Genomic DNA, 24,728 nt, shown 5'->3' on the forward strand with positions numbered 1-24,728 from the left:
TTTACCGATCTGGGAAGCGGTAATTCAATCGCACTCTTTCCTATTTACGGAGCGAAACATCAATAATGCCATTTGAACGGTCGCGCTGGTTGCAGAAAAAAAAAAACGGTAGATCCAGCGCAGTGTGTGAAAGAACGGCCATCATCAGGCATGCATTCTCCAAAAGTAGCCGCACGAGTAGCAATGAAAAAAAAAAAGTTATGAAAGTTTTCATAATGAGAGCTGCATGGATACTTGAGTGTTTTACCTCATTTTTGAACTTCACATGCATGTCGAATAATGAAAGCTAACAGGATTGTCTATGTGATTGAAAAGGCAGGGAATTCTTTCTCCGGCAGAGATATTTCACTCGGACTTTGCGCAGAATTCTTTCAGTTAAGGTTCCTGCAATGTACAACCCACTGATGTCAGTGTGCAGTGTAGGCTTCTTCGTCTTTGGCGCCTGAAAGCTGACAGCGTCCCAACAACACCTACCACCACCCCAACTCGAGGATTTCCCGAGTTGAACAACGGGATGATCTAGATATTAATCTGGACACCGTCTTTTGAGATTTGTCAAAGTGGAATGTGTCGTGCATGAACGATAACGTGTGGTCATTTTAGTGCATCGGAAAAGGGAGGGAAAAAACAAAAGAAAAAATATGTAGTAGTTTTGTTTACAAACGATCTGCTGGTCTTTGACAGCAAAGCTGTTTATGGCTAGGGTCCCGTGGATATTTTATGTCTATGCGTGTGCGAGAACTCAGCTCCCGAATTTGATGTAAAATAGCTTCATTCTATGCAAAAGCTTATATGTCTCATCACTTGGATATGCATTTTCAGTAGATTAGTTACCAGTAGGCAGAATTTTCAATATCAGCAGACGTCTGCTCAAGTTCACGCTAATAGCGTCCAAAGCAACCAACAGTGAGAAGCGACTGTGAAAATGGTGGGGGGCTTGCTCCACACTCGGTCTAGTTCCTCAAAAGTTCCGCTAAGTGTAACATGTTTCCAAATATATTCCACAGGAGGGTTAAGATGTACCCCTTACTCAGTGGAACTTATTTGAAAAGTGGCAAGCCGAGACGCATGCACAAAGGTAGATTAGCAGAGTTCTGTTGTACTGAGAGGCAGTATCCGGACATAATGGAAGCAGGAAGTATGGCTGGCCGCTCGAGGCACTTTGCGTGCATTTGTGGGCTTCTTTCACGCTCTGAAAAACACTTTTATGTAGCAAGAATTGAGCAACAGAAAGCTGAATCGGGAGTTTTTCATGTTTCTCTACAATCTTCTCATTGACACTTTTTATGTAATTATAATATTTGAGAAATGGATTACTTAATTAGGACTACATACGTAATTAGGCGTAATGAAAAAAAAAATCTGAGTATCTCTAAGCAAACGCAAACGACATTACCTTGGTTCTGTGCAGCTACGTGGCGTTCGTCTGTCTGGCTAAAGTTCGCTGGGGCACCCTGTATATCCTTTACCCAGACATCACACTGATGTCCTTTGGGTATCCTTGGGATGTCCTGCTTAGGAGGTGTGGGATGTCCCTGGGATGTCCCATACAAATCCTCAAATCCTCCCAAATGAGACAAAAAAACGACATCCATAGGATCTTCCATTATGTGTCCTTACCGGGATATTCAGGGATCACATTTGGATGTTACATATTCCGCTGTTCCTAGAAATTACCAGTGCATGCAGCATTTAAAGGACAGGTACCTATAAATACAAAGAATTGTCTTTTTGAAAGTTGTACATTTTTTTCGAAAATTTTTTCACTTCAGTCACCTTCAATGTATTCTTCCAGAGATGTAATTCACTCGTTTTCCTGCTTTTTCCCAAGACTGCAGGCCTATGGCTTTCAGTGGTTCTGTTGTTTTCCTCTTTGTTTTTATATTTACCAAATCGTGAGAACACTAGAAACATTGCTGAGGGGGCAGAAGCACACGTATCCAGCTACACAGCAATGGGTGTGTGTAAGTTCCCAACATAAAATGGACAAAAAACAATGGATCTTGCCCTCCGTGTTTCAATTCCAAGCCTGAAACAAGAGCTTGAAGACGTTTTTAGGACGAGAAGGTAAAAGAGCAAATGACAAACACACTGAAGGCCATCATGCTGTAACATTTCTAGAACAGAATTAAGTAATAAAAAAAGTAATGTGATAAGGCAGCGAATTTTGGAGCACACTGAAGACGGCTGAAGTTTAGAAATGCTCTGACAGAAAAAATGAATTGTTAAAACATTTAGTATTTTTGGATTTTTTGTTGTAAATACACGACACTAATTTCATGTTGGAGAATGTGCTATAAATTAGACAGTATTTCACGACAGTTGAACTTTGGAAATGTTAATTTTTATTGCATGCTTCCCATAAATAAGATGAACACATATGTAATTAAGTCACATTCTCCTCACAGGACCTATTAATACAAAGCTTAAAATAATCTTTTGCTGTGTTGTTTCCTGTGCCCAAGAGAAATTTTTATTTCTGGAATTTAATTTCTTTAGTGGTGCTTTTGTGTACATTGCTGTGCACCTTTTGAACATTGTACAACAGTGTTCCCAGTTACGCCATTGATGCATTTAATTAGTCTTAGTTCTGCTCTCTTAACTCTTAATCCTACACTGCTAGAAGAGAGTTAAGCAGGCAGTGCAAGCTGTGTGCACCAGTAAAGAAATTAAGTTTCAGGAAACAAAAATTTCAGCTAGGCACACAAAACAACACATTAAGAAAATGATGGCGCTCAATATGGCAAACGGTAACATTAAAAACAAAACAAAGAAGCATGAAACACTAGTGAAAAAAATATGTTCATACAGGCCATGCAGATAATCTGCAACAAGAAAGCTGACTTCAGCATGATCATATTTGATAGCGAAATTAAAAAAATTATATTTTTTGAGCAGAAAGTCGCTGGGCAGCATGGCAGAACCAAGTCATGGCGGCCCTCTCGAGATCCTTTAGGGTGGCGCATCTGGGTGTCTGATGTCATTAGTCAATGTGCCTGCATGCATGAGCAAAATTATCCTTCCTATAAGTTTTGCACACCACACAAAACGTGGACCAGTATTTACTACTAGACTTTACTAAAGAGACAAAACTAAATACCAGCACTAAACTTAGCAAAGTGTGAATAATAGGTGTATAAGTCATAAGCTGTTACAATGTCGTACATTATATATATATTTTGCCATGGAAAATCCATCTAGTTAGACAATAAGGGATCAAATCTGTCAAAGTAGCCTTAATACGGTGAGTATATTGCTTGACACTAGATTGAAAAAGAAGTAAGTGATATCAAACTTGCTACACCTAACTCACCACACATTAGCTTGCACAGATTCAGCTCGGAGAATTTTTTTCCCCTTCGTTCCAAACCAACTGAAGCTTATATTGCCGCATTCCTGCTAAGGAGGGACTGTAGAATGTGTGTCGTTTTCTGTTTTGTTGAGTCCCCTCCTTGGACAGCTAAGTACTTCTTCAGTTAAAAAGAAACAAGAAAAAATACAGCTATAAAGATAAATTGGAATTCAGTTAACACTGAAAGTTTTGCAACCTAAATGATTTCTTGGTAATAGAAAAGTGCTAACTGGCTTTTACGTTTACTCATATTCTTTAGTATTGTCATAGATAGTTAATGTAAAATCATACAGCATGTCATGAATGAGACTTAGTGTCATAAGTAACATCAGTATCAATTTCTGTCTTGTAACTACAGCCCACTGTAGTTACAAGACAGGCAATTTCACACTGAGCCTAGGCCATCAAGCAACATGATTAGGGAGTGGAGTACTAATTAAAACATGCTTACAGCCATAAAATTGGCAAAATTACAAGAATAGAGAAAGCAGAGAAATTACCATCTGATGTTGAGCTTGTCTGTCTGTCTCAAGCTTTTTGTCAAAGTCGAGCACGTCTGCCGCATCAGAAAAAGGCAAATCAGGGCAGTCACAAGGTTGTGAAGGTGCACTGTTGGCATTGCTGAGCAGCTCATTAAGGTATTGTGAATGGGCCTGCTGGGTCTGCTTAATACGTACCATTAAGTATCTGTAAGACCCTTTCCATGAAGGCTACAAAAAAAAATTAATGGCATTAGTATTATGTAAATTTTCATTTCAGCGCTATTTGCAAGATGAAAAATTACCACATTTATTTGAATATAGGTAGACCTTTTTTTTCGAAACTGTTACCCAAAATTAGCTATCGACCATATTCGTGAACACAGCTAGCCAGAGTACCAAGCTGAGTTCCACCATTACGCCTGCCGTAAGGCCAGTCTGGAGATTATTAAGACTGGCTTTAAAGAATGCTACATATTTAATGCGCTCAACGGTGCATGAACAACATCATTTGGGATGCCAATGCGAAGCATCTAGCGAGGATGTCTTCTCTGCCAGTTCAAACGAGGTTACAGCTTGTCGCATCAACATACGAGATTTAGTAGCCGAGTGGTAAATAAAGGTGTGTCATGGTCATCTAGCGAGGATGTCTTCTCTGCCAGTTCAGACGAGGTTACAGCTTGTGGCATCAACATATGAGATTTAGTAGCCGAGTGGTAAATAAAGGTGTTTTATGGTCAAAGTGTTTCATTTTTCTAGAAGGATATAGGTCTACCTATATTCAAATCATATTTAAAATTTTTTCTGTGAGTTTACTATATAAGGGTCAAGTATGTCAGTAGTCAACCTATTTTCGTGTACATGTGGTAGTTGATGTGGCAACACTTGGAAAAAAAAACAGTGATGAGCACTACTAAATGTACTATCAGCCATAGTTGGAACATAAACAGCGGAGCACATGCCTTCTTTATAGTTTTTGTCACCTAGCACTGGCCTTGTGATAACAGTGTGAGTTATGATTCACGATTTGTGCAACGCTGCAGCCACACCACGGACAACAAGTGCTTTTCTAAGCCACCACTTGCACGCTAGCAACTGTCATAGCTCGGATGATGGGGCGCACTCCTAAAGGAGGAAGAAGCGATAAACTACAGCACTGACTCATGGCAGTGTCACTCCATCACGATGACATTGAGAAAAGGTAGTGTGCCAGTGGCAACATACAAAAGCTTTTCTTACATGCTGCATAGCTGCGCCATAGGATTGGCTAATGAATACTCACGCTCACACCACTATCGTGAAGCGAAAGCTAGGTGAGCAAACTGTGTAGAAGCTATGCACTTTGCTGTTTGCCTTTCAGTTTACACAGGTACATAGCACAAGTGAAAGAAACATATTGTTCAATTACACAAGCTTAAGAGATGGAGCTCTAAGAACTTTCTGCTTATCATTTACACTACAGCATTCAACAGGGAACATGTGAATGCAAGCTGAAAAATAAAAATGCAGATATATTAATGACTGGACAGCCAGCAATATTGCATGTAATTCTGAACCTGAGCTTGTTATTATGGCTTCATGATAGGAAAGCAGAGTGACGAATGGGACAAGAAAGAGAGAATAGGACTAAGCACTGGCTGCTACACTGCAACCGCAATATATACGCTTTAGAAAATCAAAAAGAAGAAACTAAAAAAAAAAAGCGCCTAAAAACCAGACATTTGTGTCCTTAGTGAAAAGAAACGAGCATCTAATCTCTTCGTCACGGAGATAGCCAATTTCTTTTTCGGCTAAGGAAACTATGCATCACTGTGCATTGCAAGGGCATCCATGTGTCAGCTCACTTCTTGCTGCAGTGGCCTCTAAGCCGCTGCAGCAAGCAATATTGCAGCCAGCAATATTGCATGTAATTCTGAACCTGAGCTTGTTATTATGGCTTCGTGATAGAAAAGCAGAGTGACCAACGGGACAAGAAAGAGAGAATAGGACTAAGCACTGGCTGCTACACTGCAACCGCAATATATACGCTTTAGAAAATCAAAAAGAAGGAACTAAAAAAAAAGCGCCTAAAAACCAGACATATGTGTCCTTAGTGAAAACGACATGAGCATCTAATCTCTTCGTCACGGAGATAGCCAATTTCTTTATCGGTTAAGGAAACTATGCATCACTGTGCATTATTGCAAAGGGCGTTCATGTGTCAGGTCACTTCTTGCTGCAGTGGCTTAGAGGCTATGGTGTTGTGCTGCTAAGCTTGAGCTTGCAGGTTCAATTCCTGGCTGTCACATGCATTCTGATGGGGGCAGAATGCAAACATGCTCATGTGCCATGCACTGGGTGCATGCTGAAGAACCCCAGGTGGTCCAAATTATTCTCGAGCCCCCCATTATGGTGTGCCTGGCTCATAATCATATCTTGCTAGAGGCATGTAAAAAGCCAGAATTAAAATTTTTAGTGTCAGCCATAGGGTTGCCTTGACCTACAATAAAGTTCGCTATCTCCATGACTGAATGATTGGACACTTCATTGTCATATTGCCGTCGTGATGCCGTAATGGTCGTTCCACCTTTGTCATTCTACCATCATCCGACTCTCGCCGTGCCGGCATCACTACATCATCGTAATCCCATGGTTATCAGCAAACCATTGCCATCGCACTGTTTTCCATTGTCGTCACTTAAAAAATGTCATCTTATTGTCGTCACCATCGTTGTCATGCAGTTGTTGCCGAACCTTCATCACAGTCATCGCCATGCACTTGCATCACCCATTGTAGTTATGCTGTAGTCGTCACATTGTCGTGATTATACCATAGTCATCGTTTCAAAATTGCCATCTCCTTGTCGCCATGGCATTGTTGTCATACCTTTGTTGTTCCATAGACGTCATACTTTAGCATTATATCTTCGTCACACAGTCTTCATTATGCCGTCATGCTCACGGGCAACCTCGCCAAGCGAGTGCTATAAGAAAGTGAGCTGATACCGGAGACACCATATGTTGCCTATAGCCAAAGCAACGATAGTCTCAGAATGGCCACTGTAGATTTTTTAAATGAATGTGGCTTCAGCAATGTGGTGTGCTGCTATATTGCTTGAATGCTAATCATATTACATGGACAGTCATCATGAGATGGGTTCTTCCATAATTTTTTCTGTCATGAAGCTGCAAGATAACTAAAGAACAAAGCTAATTTAGTGCTAAGGGCATCACCTTCTGTTTCCAATATGCTACAATGAACAACAATCTAAGTTGGTGCTAATGGACTATCACGAATGCGAATGGTACCTATAGAATACAAAAAATAACTTGTCTCAAGTAAGTATTAAATGAGAAAGCAAGACAAATCAGTCTTCACAGATAAAATACTGAAAATTTCGCCTTAGCAACACTAAAACCCAACACTGAACCCTATTAACTATAACGATTAATAGAAGGTAGACGACATACCGAGCACTTGTGGATCTGCGTGTGACCTTGTAGCTCCAGTCAGATATGTGAATATCAGCCTGTACAATGAATCTGAACATAAACACCACCACAGGTTATGCTCTGCCTGACTGCACTGCATTAAATGTCTAAAAACAAAAATTATAATCACTGAACAAAGCCAGCATAAAGATTTATAGTACATGCGGGACATACCAAGACGTTGCAACTCTGTGAAGTTGGCAACTTCAGCATGTGTCGAAGCAGGCCTGCATAAACCACCTGAAACAAAGACGTAAGAGGATAGTTAGATAGGCTCAACACGCCTGAAGTATGCAAAGAGTCCTAATTGCATTAAAAAAACTAAATATCAAGAACTACAGCACCATAACAAACATAGCAATGCAACATCAGGATGACACACCAAGCACATGTGGTTCCGTGTGTGGCCTTGTAGCTCCAGGAAGGGGTGTGGATACTGGTGTGTATGATGAACCTGCACATAAAACAGACCACAGGCATTTGACCATAGCTAATAAATGTACAAAAAAATAAAAAAGTGGAAACAGTGAATGATAGCAACACAATGATGCATATCCCATAAATGACATACCACATGCAAGTTTGCAATTCCGTGAATGAGCCGGCAGCTTCCGACCTGTGCAAAGCATCTAAAACAAAAAACCATGGATGAAACTCCACCTGCATAAAGAACATAACATTGCATATGAATTACACACCGAGCACATGTGGATTCGTGCGTGACCTTGTAGCTTCAGCAACAGATGTGGATACTGGCTTGTAGGCTGAACCTGAATGTAGAACAGACCATAGGTTATGCTCCACATGACCATAGTGTAATAAATGTACAAAAACTAATTCTAGGAACAGTGAATTACAGCTGCACAAAGATGTATATCACATAGGTGACTAACCTTGAGTTTGCAAGTCTGTGTATAATCTTGGAGCTTCAGCGTGAGTAGCTGCAGACCTGTGCAAAGCATCTGAAACAACAAAGATACCATGGCTTACACTCTGCTTGATAGCAGAATGTACAAGCAGACAAAAATTTTAATATACTAGCTGAGACCAGCAAAACATTGAATGTGCCAGTAAACTGCATGCATGACACACAAAGCATTTGTGTCATGTCCCATTATGTCTTACGCTGATATTTGTTCAAAAAGCCTCAATAGCCTGTAAGTGGTCTTAAATTTTTTAGAAAAGGTGCAGAAGCTGGAATGGTAAGGCAAAGGGGTATTCTGTAAGTGTCCACACAGTGTACACTTATAAGATATACCCTCTCTCCTATGATCTCTACAATGCATCTTAATCATAATATGCAGTGCTCTAGTGCACAAGTGTGGTACAAAGCAACATTAAACTGCAATCACGTATGTAAAGACATACCAGGCACTTGTGCTTCTACCTGCCTTCTCTCAAAAGGCATAGATGCTGGTCTGTACAGTACAGCTGAAACAGAAAGAAAATGCTATGTGCCAACACAGAGGCATTATTTCACGGCTGGTGAGACAGTCAAGAAACTGCAGGAGAATAATTAGCTTTACATAGTCCTGTAAAGTTGCATTACAAACATTGTGCACCAGTTTGCTAACAACTTTGCAGAGTGAAATTATTATGTTGGAGCGGCTGTCTTAAAAGGCCAGCTTAGAAACCTTGAAAGAAATGTAATATGGTACTGTAATTTGCTGAGCCTGTGGATGAAGCTTCCAGCAATCTGACAGTGTTAAGCAGATACTGTCATTACTGCCAGTTCAGAAAATGGATTTCATCCTCATGCTGGAGGCGTATATGGAAAGCTAGGTCAAAATAACTAGTTCCTAAGTCAGGAGCTGTAGGTGAAGTTAAAGATTAGCACAATGCTCCACAGTGTGCATAAAGTCAAGGCCTAAGCCTGCAGACTCAGTTCGTCAAGCCAATGTTCAAAGTGAGGCATGGTAGGAAAGATCTACAAAAACGGTGCACTAAGCATGTCGTAAAGTTTCACATCCTCAAGAGCCATAAAATTCACGGGCAACAAACTGTTTGCTGCTCAGAACTCAAATAGAACAGCTAAGTAAAAGGAAGAGCAAGTTTAAGTGTGCCTGGCTGAAGACTCGATATGGTGGACGACTATCCTCGCAGTAGAGCATGCGTGCCTTTTGTTATTCTCTGTGTTAACCTGAATAACAAAAGGCACGCATGTTCTAGTCAACATCACAAAGAATTTGTAACCTGTACTCATAACATGTCTATGCCATTCCACTTTCATGCGGAAGAATGTATGTCAGCCAAACCGGCAGACGCATCAATGAGAGATTAAAAGAGCATCGATATAACGTCACTAGGGTAATGTCGGGTCATTTGGGTATTCACTGCAGAGATTGTTCCTGCAAGCCCACATTTGAAAGTACTTCCATTCTGTATAGGGCTCATAGCAGGATGACGAGTGAGATTGTGGAGGCCTATGAGATTGCAAAATTAGAGGAAAAATGCATAAGCAAGCTTTCGGTATCACTATCTGAAAAGGAGATACGATTCCTCGGTTTATCTTTGTGACCACTACAGTACATATTTTCCCCATGCCTTGCACACGCGTACGGTTTATCGAAATTCACCACTGAATTTTCTTTTTTTGCTGTTACGTTTGTTTCCGCTAGTACGGTATATGTTTATCGATACGTGCGAAAATAACATCTACAGTTGAAAGTGAAGCGCTGTGCCTGTATATCTGTTTCTTCCTACGTCCTTGTACAGTCGCGCTTATACCACTCTACCATGGATTCTAACCAACTAGCCCGCCAACGTGTTTTAATCCACGGGAAAGCTGTGATTGCTATGTATGCTGTCACCAGACTGGTCGACATCGCAAAATTCCTGCGCACCGCCACAAATGCCGCCCCTCGTAACCTGGCCAAGCGAAATTAAGGTTCGGAGGTGGTTCGCGAACTTCCACTGGCTGAAAGGAGGTGGCAGCGACACGAGGAAGATTCCTTGCGTTAATATGTTCGCCAGCAGCTGCCAATATTGCGCGCACCTCGGCCTGCATGGCTTGGCTGACGGGACGGTAGGCAGTCGCTCTAAACATGGAAGCCATGCTGACGTTACTGCTCGCTTGTATTCCTCGTTGTTAAGATTCTCCATCATGAGTTGTTTACGCGAGTGACATTGAGAGTATAGCACTGGACTGCAATTTAAAAGCGGCAGACTAACGCTACGAACATGGAGGAATGAAAAATGCGACGATAACTTACTTTCGTATTGGTTTCCATGGCGCGCTTCCCGCCAACCGTAAGCCCTAAAGAATGTGAAAAACAAGGCCATCACACGTATGTCCGCAGGCCAGACTGATCAGAAACAGTTAAGAAATGACAACACTTACCTTCGATTGAAACTTAGGCTTGCTCCACGAGCCCAACTATAAAAACTATTTGAGAAAGCGCGCAAAACCCCGAAACTATGTAGGACCTATGCGAACACGGAGCTCACAGGAGAAACTTCACAACTCCAATTTTGTTTCTTCTATACCGGTACAACCTAAACACTACGCTGTCGTTACAGCATCGATCGGCTAGCTCATTGCCACATTTTGCGACAAAAGCAGTGATCACTCAAAGTTGCCTGTCCTAACACTATTCCAAGAATTCTTTAAACAGTTCATTTATTTAAGCACGAAACATATCATGCCTCTCAAGTAAACTGCTTTGCACTGCACCACATCATGCCCAACTAGAAAATTTACCATCCAATGAGCTACTAGAAGTAGCTAAAAAATCAGCATTCTTCTGAAGTCAGCTTGATTTGCAGCTCCTAAAATTGGCTATTATTCAATTAGGGGAAGGGAAGAACAGATTGAATATACATATGTCTGATCAGAAAGTTGTGGTGGTGTGCTGCATGCTAAGGCAATGAAAGGAAGCCGTTTTGCCATTGGCCTACCTCTGTCCCAAAACCAGGCACCGCAACCGAGGCGACTTCACTTGGCTTTGACATCTTCAAGTTCGTTTGCGCCCGAGCACAGAATACTCAGTCGAGGTGAGCTCAGTGCACATCACCCACATTGGGGATGCAAAGACGTATGGCCAAGAGGATGCCACCTTGACGAAGCAGACACCACAGACTTCAAATTAACAAATGACACCAACTATCGCTACTGCCAGACTCTCCATTAAATCCGGAAGGGCAGTACACTTACCTAGCATGGGTAACTGGGGCCTTCATCCAGAGTGTCAGTGCGACTCTGCCCCAAGAGGCAGCGACCATTATTCATTATTCCACACTTACAGCCACATTCAATTAAACATCTAATTAAGCCACATTCACAAATTCAGGGTTTCAGGCTCGGACCATTTCCATGATGCACTTGAGTCTGCAGAATGTGAAGGTGTTGAGGAATCGCTAGCAACACACATCCTTCACACACTGCAAAGAGGGACATGCGAACTAGAGCTTACTGGGGCAACATCCAGCCCTGACAAGCACCTGCTGCAACTTTTACTTTTACTTTTACCACCAACTGCACAGGTGGAAATGCAGGTAAAACCCGGACCAGCACACTTGGTAGCAGGAATGATTCGCTGATGAAGTAAGAAGGTGACTTAACAGTTGGTGATAAGGTATACCGAATGCAAGTATGTACAGTGTGTATATGTACTGTTAGGCCGAAACAGATGAATTTTCTCCAAAGCAATATAAAAACTTATTTTTTTCAGGATGCCACTCACGTGCTTTAGGCAAGTGTGGACAGGGTTATATAAAGCTGCATAGGCAAAATGATACAACTAGATACAGCTATTCAGCGTAATATTCTCCCTGGGCTAAATTCTGGCTCCTTGAACTCATTCAAGATCTTTAACTGTAGCACCAAAGTAGTGGATAACTACCAGAACAAAGCATGTAGTGTGCCTATCTCAATTCTTGTGCTTATGCCAGCCTTCTTTTTTACAACAATAGCTGCTATGGGCTAACTCCCCTGGTTGTTCTGATGTCTACTGGTGTTGTCACTGGAATTCCCAAATTTCTTTCTAGAATATTGCAAATAAAGTTTTCATTGTGCTGCGAGGTTTCAAACATACGATCAAAAGATTGGCAGTTCACAATTTTATATTTCAACCACTCTGCTGAAGGTACAGTCATGGTGAATACTGATCCTGGAGAGCGCAATCAAGACAACAGGTGCCATGATTGGTTACCACCTGCTCAATGTCTGCGTATTGTATGTGGAGTTGTCGTCCACGTTTTCAAGTTCTGACACATCACCTTCCCACTTGTGAAGGCAGCCCTATGTTAATTTTTCTTCTTACATGTAATGACAGTGATTGGGTCCATCTGCTTCATTAATCTTCTTCTAGTGCTTGGCTTCTCAAATTTACTGGCTGGGACTGTTGGTATCTTGTTTTCCTCAAGCACAGCGCAAGACCTAGCAATGGGTAGCCTAAATATAGATTTGAGAAAACCAAAACAAATTTAGCAGTAAGCTAAAAGGTTGTTTTGGTGGAGACCAGTGGCCAAGTCCGGATATGAAAGAGGAGGGAGAGAACTCGAGTCTTTCCACTTCAACACTGCGAGGCACAACTCCCACAAATAAATACGACTCGTACTTAATTTACATCCTTAAAGGAGATTACTGACTTGCATTGGCAAGTGTTCACTTCAACAAACACAGCATTAAGCAAGCTTCCTATGCATATTTCACCAGCTTCTGCATCATTGTTCCACATTACGAGTGAAACCGCAATTTTCTTTATGTCACAACTTGCCAAATTTCGTGTTTTGCAGTAGGATGTCAGCAGTGCTATTAAGGCACTTAAATACTCATTAATAGTAGTAGAGAAAAAAAAACAAAAGTAAGAAAGCAATGGCTTTTTGTGCATAGACTGCCTACACCTGGTGCTCTCATGGTCATCTGTTAAACTATTCTAAACAAGAAAAGCTTCTACACAATTATTGTGCAAAGTCAGACCACAACTAAACCAGAGGCATCCTTGGTAAGCAACGTATATTTATTTGGCGACATTTTCTGCGGCTCTGCTGTTGGGCTTTGTTTCCTTCTTTTTCAGCTGTGTAGGTTCACTAAGAAGTGATGAGACAGTTTGACAATTTAAATCATTGAAAGATTTAGCGAAACCTTTTTCGGGTTGTTTTTTCTTGGTTTCATAGTCTGCACATTGCATTTTAAGGCATGTTTTCGATGTTTTTTGCTTTTTTTTATGTGTAGGTCATGTTAACACTTTTTACACCATATCAAGTATGTGGTGCAATAGAGTTCTTGGATGGAGTGTTGCCCTTTCATTCTGTACAATATCATGTCGGTTTTTTGTGTCCAAGGCTGTTTTACATTTGAGTGTGATTGTAGCATTTTCCGAAGTTTTGCCTCTGTCACCCAAGCTTGAAAGCTTGCTACCCACTGCTAGTGGTATGACACATGTTACTTTTTTTTTCAATAAAAGGAAGTCTGTCACTTATCCTGTGCACTGGTTGTCTTTGTCTTTTTGAATTGCAATTTGTTGCCTATATTTGCTCTGGTGTTACATTTCAGATTAGGAATGTCTATCATGGTTGACATCATTTAACCATATTGCACACAATGTGGATGATATGTACTAGGAATATATCGCCACCATAAACATAATAAATAGAAGTTAATAATTCAAGAATAGTGCCTTTGCATGGTGGTGCAGCCATGAATTGTGGCTATAAGGTGCCTGTGGTGCAGGTAGCATCGCTTCAGCAGAATATAGTTCAACTCTACTACTTTCAAACATCATTGCTTGTATCTGCATTTGTAAAGCTCCAGTTCCTGTGAACAACACACATCTGGTGGAAGAGTGGCTTGCACCTGCAGTTTGGGCCAATGAATAGCCAATATTCTTTCCGTTTTCATGTTATTAGCGTATTATTAAAGGCAGTCGTTTTTATAGTAGCCTGTCCGCCCAGTGTAGAAGTCGTTAGGGGGTGTTAGGATCTCGTACACATCTTCAGCTCTGCAAGGGACACAGCATCTGGCACATAGTTTGTCACAGGCGATGTCTTCAGGGCAAGTTGAGTTTACTCGCAAAGGGAGAACCAAGCTTGTTGAAATTAAAGTAAACCGCCTGTACACTCAGTGGCCTTCTTCATCTTGTGTGACATGTGGGTATAGCAACCCTTGCTTTATGCACTTCTTGTCCGGCAGCAGTCTTTTGCTTTTGAAACACTCAGGATAGCTTTCAGCAAGCTGGACAGAAATAACGGTGAAAAACCACCAGATGTTAATTGTCAAACTTATTATGCAAAGCTTCATACAGTATGATGAGGGCGTAAATAAATGAGGTTGTTCAAGGCCTTGCAGCACATGTCATGAGTTTGGTGCAACATGACGTATAGCACTTTTTTTTATCGCATGATATAGGTTCAGCAGGTGTGGCCATGGTTGAAGTGCAGCGCAAGGTCAGGAAAACAGATACGTATCTATGAGTAGCACCCTGGTAAAGGAGATGCGGGGAAATCTAGTGGGAAGCCTGTTGAACATCTGGTTGACCCAGCTGCTGGCTTCACCAGGCAAAGTGTGATAAAAAGAAGGAAGTCAACACATCAGAAGGTTTTTACATATAAGCACTGTGCTAAGGTTCTCAGGTAGGTCTCTGTGATAACACGCCAACAAGCCTTAGTGTGCAAGCTATGCACGACCAACTACATATGCCTTCTGCTCGGACAAAGAACTGCTCATTGTAACTAACGAGGATGGAGTGGACAAAAAAAAAAAAGAACAGCAGCTCCATTAATCTGGTCTCACTGGTATCAACAGTGTTTTGTAAGTGTGCATCGCCATACTCCCCAATGCCTTCTTGGGTGACATCAGCAAGGACCAGTTTGCAGCAAGGGGCAATAGACATCTTCACAAGCTAAACATGCATGCATGCATGCAGAGCACATTGCATCCAAAAAGTTGGCACTTCACAGGGGCACTAGAGAAGGAATAGATTATTGACAGTGGGCAAAGACAAGCTTCTCTGCTGCTAAACACCCAGCACTGTTCCCAGTCGAAAAAAACAATTGAAACCATTTGGAAATATCAATGGGTCCAACTGGAAACGGCAATTTCCAATTGGACCAAGCGTTTTCTCCAACAGGACCATTTGGACCAGTTAGAACGGCCAATTGGTTCATATGGAAACCCTCCCTTCCAATTGGGCCAGATGGAGTCTCCAGCAGGACCATTTGGGTAAATCCGAATTGCCACATGGTCCAATTGGAGTTATCAAAACCATTTGGATAAAATTTAAGTGAGAAAATGTTAATGTCTCTTGTGTACAAAATTTGCAGATTTCTCTTTTCCTTTTGAGATTTCTCTTTTGAGATTTGGACGCGAGATTCGAGATTGGATTCGTGAGATTGGAAGACACTATTTGGCATTTGGAGGGCAAGTAAATGGGGAACAACCGTAAAAAAAAGTGGTCGCGATGTATTGATCATGTTAAACAGTAAAAAAAAAACTTGCACTTTTTTATGTGTTTCTTAAACACACGACTCAAACAACTTTTAGGCATAATGCAATTTGTAATTTAGCAATATTGTTTAAATTTTATATTTCACATCTCTGAAATAATTCTTCCTTGGAATTAAGTTTCGTCTCAGCGTCATTTTTCCTTGGTGACCGAATGGGACAGCATAATCGACATCAACATTAGCAACATGTGCTCGTGTGTGCAGCAACCATGGCAGCAACAAAAACAGTCGTGCATGCGTGCTGCACTACATTCTGCCCTTTGTCCTGATCGCCTTGCGTGCTTCGTGCGGCACGAAATCGACAAACATTTGGCAATTGTGCCAGTGACAGACATAAAGAACTTCAAGCCTGACGACGACTTTTCGGCGGGTTTTTATATGGTGAAGTGGACAAACGCGGCCGGCACGTGTGCCCACTACCTTGCCAGAATTTTGCAGATCGGAGGTAAGTTTCCGCGTTTCCAAAGCTCTTGTAATTAATTTGCATTACTGCACTACACGAGTGCACGGGTCACGCACACTCGTTTGAGTTAAATGATTGCACAGATATATGTATACGCTTTTGTGTAATGTAGCAAATATGCATGATGCACTGAACTAATTTCGACAAAAATGCTTCAAGTGTATTGCATGAGCGTTTCTTTAAAAGCAAGGTTTCCCCGAGAGCGTCGTGACAGCACTGGTGAAACGTATGAATCACTACGTGGGGGAGAACATTGCTGACATTGACAGAACAGCGAAAAATATATACTGATTAGAACAATTTTCTTGCATTTGCTGCTTGAACCTTAGCTACATAAACCGCAAATTGTGACTCTCTTCAACCTGGTTGGATTGCTGGATATTAAAATTGAGGTGCCTTTTTATCTAATATCAGCTTGCCTGTCGTGCCAGCTTTTGAGGGCAACAGGTTTTTCAGGATTCCATACACAATGCTGTCTTGCTTTTTTATCCATTTCTGCAGGTTGTGGCGCGACTAGACCAGAAAAGGACCATGAACAGTATCCCGAATTGCATTTTTCTCAGTAATAAAGCTTTAAATCCTACTTTTCACTTGTTGCCTCATTGTCACATGTAGTTATCATCTTAAGGAAGTAGTGGCTCCTTGTGTGATATGATGTGAAGCAAGAAAAGCATGGGGAAGAGTATTAATGAAGATTCTCTTTCTGTGCTGTTCGTATTGTATTGCATCATATTAGATCACAATATATATGAACCAACTAGCCGAGCAACACGTAATAATGTGGTTCCTTATTGCTGTGCTAGTTTGCCAGATTCACACGGCGCAGGCAGGTGGTGCACAGTCGAAACCATTTGACCCGTCGAGCGGCTCCATTTGCACCATTTGGTTCCATGCCAATTGGCCCAATTGGTTCTATGCCAACTGCACCATGTGACCCAATTGGCAACAACCAATTGGTTTTATGCCAACTGCACCATTTGAGCCAAATGGTATACAACCAATTGGTTTTATGCCAACTGCACCATTTGAGCCAGATGGTATACAACCAATTGGCCCAATTGTTCCAAGTGGCCCAATTGGGTACTAATACACAAATGGGACCAATTGGAAACAAGTGGAAATTTTCCAATTGCGTCCAATTGTTTTTTTCAACTGGGTTGCCATGTAACGACCTCTGAAACAATCCCTCTCAAAGAGGAAATCATCTCTGTGTATCGATAACGAGGGCAGACAGGCAAAGCCCCTTTAGAAATGCTGCCAGCTTCAAAAGGCCCACTTTGCACATCCTGAATGCTTCCTTCTTAGACATTACTGGGTGCAAGCATTCTGTGGTTTTGTCCAAAAGTTGCTATTGAGAGCACTGTTGGTTTGGTCGCAATAAAGTTCAGAAGCGATTGCAACAAACCTCCCTTCCTAGTTGGTCTGGAGGCTCACAGTGCTCAGGAAGAACACCATGAGATAAGCAAGGTGACTGGATGCCTCCAAGCCCTTGTTCGTTTATCACACTCTTCTGTTATTAACAACCAAGAGACCTGAAACCAACAAGCTCAAGTTCAGAACTCATGTGGTTACTGTGGAGGATCCATAATAAAAAGCACAAAAACAGAAAACTCAAGGGAAAGGACAAAGCACCATTCAACCCTTAGTATTGCTGCAGCCCACCCCCTTCTTTTACTTTGTCTGGTCGTGCTACATTTTTTACAATAGATAGGCATGAACTTCTCCGGTGCACAGCTTACTGCAGAGAGCATAGGCGATGTTCCCAATCAGTGTCTGATTATATACACTATGTGCTGGCTTAAAGAGGCTCGAAACACTGCAATGGAAGCTTCTAGTGGAAAAGGTGCCTGGAAGAAAAAAAAAGGAAGCAGTGCTGTAACCATCATGGCAACATCTTGTCCCCTTAATAAAAATTGTGCTTCCATATCAACTTCAGCCCTCTAGTTTAAAGTACCAGAGCACTTATGAACGAATCAATTCTCAAAGAGCATGTGCTGTCCAGCCAAAAGCATGGGCATGAATCTGCATTGTGCTCCTGCATTGAAGGTGAATAACACGTTCCATAATGTCAAATGTGCTTTACTGGGTTTCCATGCAATATGAATTTGTAATGTGCAAAGAATCGTCAATGAAGCTTACTACGAGCACAGATGCGCTTGCAAATTATATCACAATTGACTATAATGAGCACAGTGTAAACCTATGCGCCCTTTCCACTCTTAGTATGCTTTACTGTATGATGCTTATTTCCACCCATGTATTACGGTGTAGCAAGCTACAAAAGAAACGTTGCATAATTGGGCTTTTTAAGATTACCTTTCTCGCAACACACCAATGTTTCGCGGTGATACATACGCAATGTACTGCGGTGAAGCATACTAAAAGTGGAATGGGGCCACTGTCACTGGATATGAGTTTTTTAATTATACACTCGCGCACTCGCCGCTTTTCAGGTCCCCTAAGTGGTCATACTATGCTGGGTGATAGCGGCCCCCTCCCACTTTTAGTATGCTTCACCGCGTAACTAAAACGTACTGCGGCAAAGACGCAGCGCATTTGTATTGAGTGAATAAACAAATGATTTTGTAAACAGTAAAGAAATAAACGCACATCATGCATCAGTCTACCACACGGAAGAGCGTCGCAACAAACGGCAGCTGATTCACATAGGCCATGTAGCCCACTTGTTAGTCATAAAGGATATTATGTGCAATTCAAAATTTCAGACACACAGAAATATGTTTACGTTCATACTCCTTGCGTAATAAAACTGCCAGAATTTCCACAATAGAAAGTAGTCTACAACACACAAATGTAAAGAACACAGACATATGCCTCGTTTTCAACTCGGTCGTCATGCAAATGACATCTAGCTGGGAAAAACGTGAACAAGCTGTGTGTTAGCATCGTAAACTTCATACTAAGCAAGGTGCACACCACAATCCCGCGACAGCCGCTAATGAGACCAAAACGGAAACACATGTCAGTGAACGCGCAAATGGAGCCCCTAGACACACCGCTCCACCACCACTTTCACTGCACGGCTGCACCACTCGTTACAAGCACAGCACACCAACCACACATTCAGCACTGAACAGTGGGCGTTCGACGCAGTCGCATTTACATGACTTGTAGCTAGCAGCACATCCCTCGATATCCGTTAAGCAAAGGCGGACACGGCGACGCAGCATCGCGGTTCGCTGAACTGCGCTGCCGATGCACGGGTCACACAACGCAGATTCTGTACTGCCAGAGCTCACGGAGGCCAAAGCCGCACTACCACTACTCACGGCTTTCCGCCAAGTAACACAGAACCTACAACCAACACACAAGCAACGCTAGCACAATCACATGGATGAATGCTGAACAATGCGCGCTCCAGAGAACGTTCAAGCCGAGAACAAACACGCCACGGCGTCATTCAGCGGCACCATCGCGCCTTTGGCGCCTTCTCAACAATCTGTAAACGATCCTGTCCCTAGGTACGTAAGATAAGGTCACGTGAAGGATTTTTGTACGACATTTTTAGACGCACGCCCAACGCGGTGGCGCTCTAGCTGTACTAGCGGTATGCTAGCGGCATAGAGTTATTGTATAAAACTCTATGGCTAGCGGTTCCCACTTTTTCGGGCCAGGTGTTCCTCTAGAGTTGGTTAAATTAACTCTATTGTTCCTGCAGTCAAACAAAACAAACAATTAGTACAATTTCTGGTTAGAAACACTTTATTCAAGCTTTTACATTGTCACACACTCTTTACCAGTCTGCCTGAACAAACCGGTGACAAGGAAATAACGGCAAGAGTGACTAGTTAAATGTCAAAAAATAAAAAAGAAAGGAAAAAGACGAGTGACATTTGAAAGACCGCCTTTACAGAGCCAGTTTGCCTGAGGTCGGGCATGGCCGAGCCCCATATTAAGCCTCCTGACAAGCGCGTCCACGTCGACGGTGGACCCCGGCGCAGGCGGGTATGCTGATCCTGGGAGGCCCAGAACTGGCTGGCCTGGGGAGGCTGGGTTGGGGCGGCCCGGGGCTCAATGGCCCTGGTCTCGCCCAGTTGGGGTGCCAGGTCCTGTTCTCTCATTATCTTCGTCCCAATTTCCGATCCCGGAATTAGGCCTTTTCGGCATGGGGGGCATTTCCGTTTCTGGGTACTGCCTGGCACATATCGCTTTCGGCATGGGGGGCATTTATATTTCTGGGTACTGCCCAGGCACGTATCGCTGTGCAGAAGGTCGATGACCGGTCTGGGCAGTTGGCGAGGTGCCTCTGGTAGTCCTCGGCGTTCGCGGTTTGTTCTCGCGCTGTTACTTTGATCCCACTTTCCAATCCTGGAATTAGGCCTTGTTTTTGGCATGGGGGGCATTTCCATTTCTGGGTACTGCCCAGTCACGTATAGCTGTGCAGAAGGTCGATGACTGGTTTGGGCAGTTGGCGAGGTGCCTCTGGTAGTCCTCGGCGTTCGCGGTTCGCGGGCGCCATGTGATCAGTGGCAAGGCTTCGGCACCGGGCGTGTTCTCTGCGGCACTTCGTGATGTGCAAGTTGAGCCTTCCTCTTTTCACTTTGTGGGAAGGGTTGTAGGGGCACTTCACCAGGTCATTTAGCACGGCGTTGTATGTGGCCATATCGTGCGACGCGAACAGAAGCGTTTTCACGGATTGAGGCGCGCAGGGATCCTGGCAGCTGCATATAATGGCCGCGGCCGGTGCACTCGCCAGATACATTGGCCAATGACGTGCGGCCACTTATGCAAACCAGAGCGGCAAGAGTACAACCGCAGTAACGCACCAGAGCACGCGCTTTCGGACTGATAGTGATACTAAACACTCGCAAAGAAAATAATTACGAGGTCAAATTTTATCCCATCTTTACAAGCTTCGCATTGCACTTGACCGTTCTTTCGATCAATACAACTTGCAAAGTTCATTTGCAACACGCAGGCTGCCTGTATTGCTAGCGGACGCTCGTCGATATCCAAATTTCTTGCCATTCATTTCCTTAAAAAAAGAAGGAAATAAAAGTTATGCAGCCACGCAAGCAGCTACAACTTCATTATTCAAAAACCTTATTTTTTCCAAAATAACCTCTTCAGACACCAATTAATCCTGTCCATTGGGAACTAATGCGCTCTTAAACCAGTTGCACCTTTTCGGGTGTATATTTTCTCCACGACGATAATCATCTGGCTTGCGTTTCCTTTCTTGAAAGCGCTTCGCTCATTACTTTCCTGTCGATAATGCGCTATGTCACGGTGATAAGGTGAAAACATAATTTTGTTACGCGAAAACTCAAAAGAAATCTATTGTTTCAGCGTTTTACCATTCATAGACCGGCCACGGCGTCCGCCATTTGCGCGTGCCGGCACCCGAGTGTCTTGGGGTCCACAGAGCGGCGCGCCCTGTTCCTCCCAATACCTCCAGATGGCGCTCGCCTCCGCCCCATCGTAAAGCCCCTTTACCCCATCGCGGGCAGTGCAAGAAGCCGCCTTTCTTCCAGAGAGCCCGCCTTCGTGCACAGCGTTTCCCGGTAAACATTACGATTACACACGCTCTAGTTGCCGGGAAGCGTGAGAAGCAGTCAGGGATCTTTGAATGCTATCGGCGTTCCACTTTTAAAGGGCCCCTGACCAGGTCTGGCCATTTTGAGCTGATAAGCGCAGAACATACATTGCGTGATAACGATTGTGTCTGCAAAGTATTACATCGCTACGCGCCGCGGAAAGATCTGAAATTTCAAACTGAACGCCGTTTTTTTCTCCTCGCGACCGCCGCGCTCCAAGCCGGAGGATGACGTGCTTGCGTCCCTACACCTACGTACTCGAGTCCGCAGTGTGACGTCGCGTGTGGTGACACGCGACTTTGAGAATTATTCAAGGCACATCTGTTATGTGTGTGATCTATTGCTTGAATTGACGAATTGAAGTTTGGAGAAATAATAAAACAGAAACGGAATGTCTATGTGCTTTTTTTGCTTCACTTCGCACCGACGCAAGAGAGACGTATACTTCTGCTCCCTCTGCTTGTTCCCACGGTCGTGCGGTCACGTGCGCGGGTACCGAAACTGCCATTTTCTAGTGTTCCAGCGCGTGATCATGCTCTGCAATCCGCTTGTTCTGCATCAGTATTCGTGTAGCACTGAATTATAGCGCTACTCATGTGTCCTTGTGCACAGCGCGCAAAATCTTGCGCGCTGTGCACAGGACAATTGTGCACAGTCCTTGTGCACAATTGTGCACAAGGACTGTGCACAATTATTGCACGCTCGGAACCACTAGCTTCTGTCACTTTAGCTTCCGAAGAAGACTACCAGGGAACATACGTGCCCGGGTTCCCACCTCTTTTAGCAGACAGCACGTCACCTCTCCACAGAATGCAAAGTCTTTACAACTGTCATATACTTCGTCTTGGTATCTTTCAAAACGTGTTAATTATCTTCTATCTGTTCCGAGCTTCGCACTTTCTTTCGAGCCTTCTTTCCAGTGGCACTTTTTTCTTGTCTTCTGTCTTTCCGTCCTTGCTCCCATCTTTACAAATTGTGTTATTGAATGGTTTTAGTCCTTGTCTTTTTTTTATCCTGTTACTCTTGATCGTGGTTTTTGCACTTTTTTACCTGTCCTGATTTTTTATTTTCTGGGCACCAGCACTCAGACCGAAGTGTTGTTATTATTATTATTATTTTTTTTACACACACACACTCACTCTCTCTCTCTGGTTTGCGGCGCTGTCAAGAGCAGAATGTCAGTCGTAAAAACCAGGAATCGGACTCGGCGCCCAGCCCGGGCAGACACTTCAGCATGCACCTATCTAAAAAAAGTTTACGCCCTTTAGACCTCAGACTCTGCCCAGCAGAAACTCTATAGAGTTTCTCACTAATGTAGTGAGAAACTCTATGCTGCCCAGGCCATCGCTACTAGATAATCTAGTAACGTTGGCCCAGGCGGCGCTGCGAATGGATGGATGGATGGATGATTCAGGCTCAACCCTTTGAATCGATGGGTGGATGGATGGATGGATGATTGTGGCTCAACCCTTTGAATCGGGCGGCGGCGGCGCGCGTCACCTAGCCTTTAATGGTTCTATATGCATGCATACCTATGTATTTACTCCTTTACTTTTGCGTTGATATTGTCCACCAATCAGATAGCCTCCCTTTAGTTATTTCTACCTGTTCAAAGTCTATTCTACTTTCACTGTCTTTAAAACCCAAGGCTTTGAATAGTTCCCCGTTAGATTCAACTGCAGGGTGAAGTTGTTTACAAGCAAGTATCAGGTGTTCCGCCGTTTCCTCCTCCTCTCTACACGCCTCGTACACCAAATCTATCTCCTGGTATCTGGCTCGGTACGTTTTAGTCCTCAGTACACCTGTCCTGGCTTCGAACAACAATGAGCTTCCCTTAGAGTTATCGTAAATATTTTCTTTGGCTATTTCTTGCTTAAACGTCCTGTATGTCTCCAATGCCGATTTGGTTTGCATCTCTGTACTCCACATACCCCTCTCTGTCTCCTAGATGATTCCTTACTTGTCCCCCCGCTACTGCCCAAGTATTTGCTTGTCAATTTTCTAGTTCGCTTCCTCCACCTCGTGTCAACATTCCTCGTGTATAAGTAACTGAAAACCTTCCTAGCCCACCGAATTTCCCCCATTTTTCTCAATCGCTCCTCAAATGCTATCTTGCTACTAGCCTCTCTGCCCTCGAAAGAAGACCATCCCAGATCCCCCTGCACTCCAAGATTTGGTGTCTTGCCATGTGCTCCCAGAGCGAGCCTACCCACACCACGTTGCCTAATTATTTCCAACTGTTGCCGGGTCTCTGTTCTAATACATAGAACTGCATTGGCAAAAGTCAGGCCTGGTACCATTACCCCCTTCCATATCCCTCGTACTACCTCGTACCTATTGTAGTTGCACAGTGCCCTACTCTTCATAATCGCTGCACTTCTGTTACCTTTAGTCGTTAGATATTTTTCGTACTCTGTCAGATACTCAATGCCATTATTTATCCACACCCCAAGGTACTCGTATTTATCGACTATCTCCTGTATCTTATGCTCGGCGCAAATGTTATCATTAAAAATCGTGACTGCTGATTTTTTGTGTGCTAAACTTCAAGCCTAATCTGTCTCCTTCTGTACCACATATGTCCATTAATTCCTGCAGATGTTCTGCATTGTCAGCCATTAATACAGTATCGTCCGCGTACATCAGTCCTGGTAATGACTGTTCAATCAATTTTCCTTGTTTGAAAAATGATAGGTTGAAGCCGGGTCCGCTTTGCTGTCTTTTGGCTCTAAACCTTGTAGGTACGTACAGCATAAATATCAGAGGTGACAATGGGCACCCCTAAGCCCCCGCCGAATCATTACAGGCTCCGAATATTATCGCCCTTGGACTTCATACGGAACATCACAGCGACGGCGACGGCAGAAATGCGCCTGGAGTGTCCGTGTAATTGCTATCCCAGTCAAATGCTATCCGCTGTGGTGGCGCACAGCGGCTATGGAGTTGTGCTGCGCTGCTAA

General features: G+C 43.2%; 2 protein-coding genes and 1 long non-coding RNA gene across 6 annotated transcripts in view; 2 read left to right on the top strand and 1 right to left on the bottom strand.

Moving 5' to 3' along the window:
* Window positions 1-24,728, top strand: part of LOC142567368 (uncharacterized) — a 996,706-nt gene that overhangs the window by 356,356 nt on the left and 615,622 nt on the right. The window lies entirely within an intron of this gene.
* LOC142567225 (uncharacterized) lies at window positions 2,354-8,735 on the bottom strand. 2 transcript variants are annotated; one of them, XM_075677823.1, is made up of 9 exons: window positions 8,671-8,735; window positions 8,196-8,264; window positions 8,001-8,072; window positions 7,874-7,931; window positions 7,685-7,756; window positions 7,477-7,542; window positions 7,282-7,353; window positions 3,853-3,908; window positions 2,354-2,996 (listed from the first exon to the last, which is right to left on the bottom strand). In XM_075677823.1, the coding sequence occupies exons 2-9, from the start codon at window positions 8,262-8,264 to the stop codon at window positions 2,988-2,990; spliced, it is 474 nt and encodes a 157-aa protein (XP_075533938.1). In that variant the 5' UTR covers window positions 8,671-8,735; the 3' UTR covers window positions 2,354-2,987. The 2 variants fall into 2 exon arrangements, with proteins under 2 accessions (XP_075533938.1, XP_075533939.1); XM_075677824.1 differs by lacking the exons at window positions 3,853-3,908; window positions 8,671-8,735 and having other exon boundaries at window positions 8,196-8,658.
* Window positions 15,916-16,798, top strand: LOC142573884 (uncharacterized). The gene is made up of 2 exons (XR_012826361.1): window positions 15,916-16,192; window positions 16,712-16,798. It is a non-coding gene; the product is annotated as an uncharacterized LOC142573884 (long non-coding RNA).

The sequence above is a fragment of the Dermacentor variabilis genome, chromosome 1 (genome assembly GCF_050947875.1).
Source record: "Dermacentor variabilis isolate Ectoservices chromosome 1, ASM5094787v1, whole genome shotgun sequence".
Taxonomy (NCBI): domain Eukaryota; kingdom Metazoa; phylum Arthropoda; class Arachnida; order Ixodida; family Ixodidae; genus Dermacentor; species Dermacentor variabilis.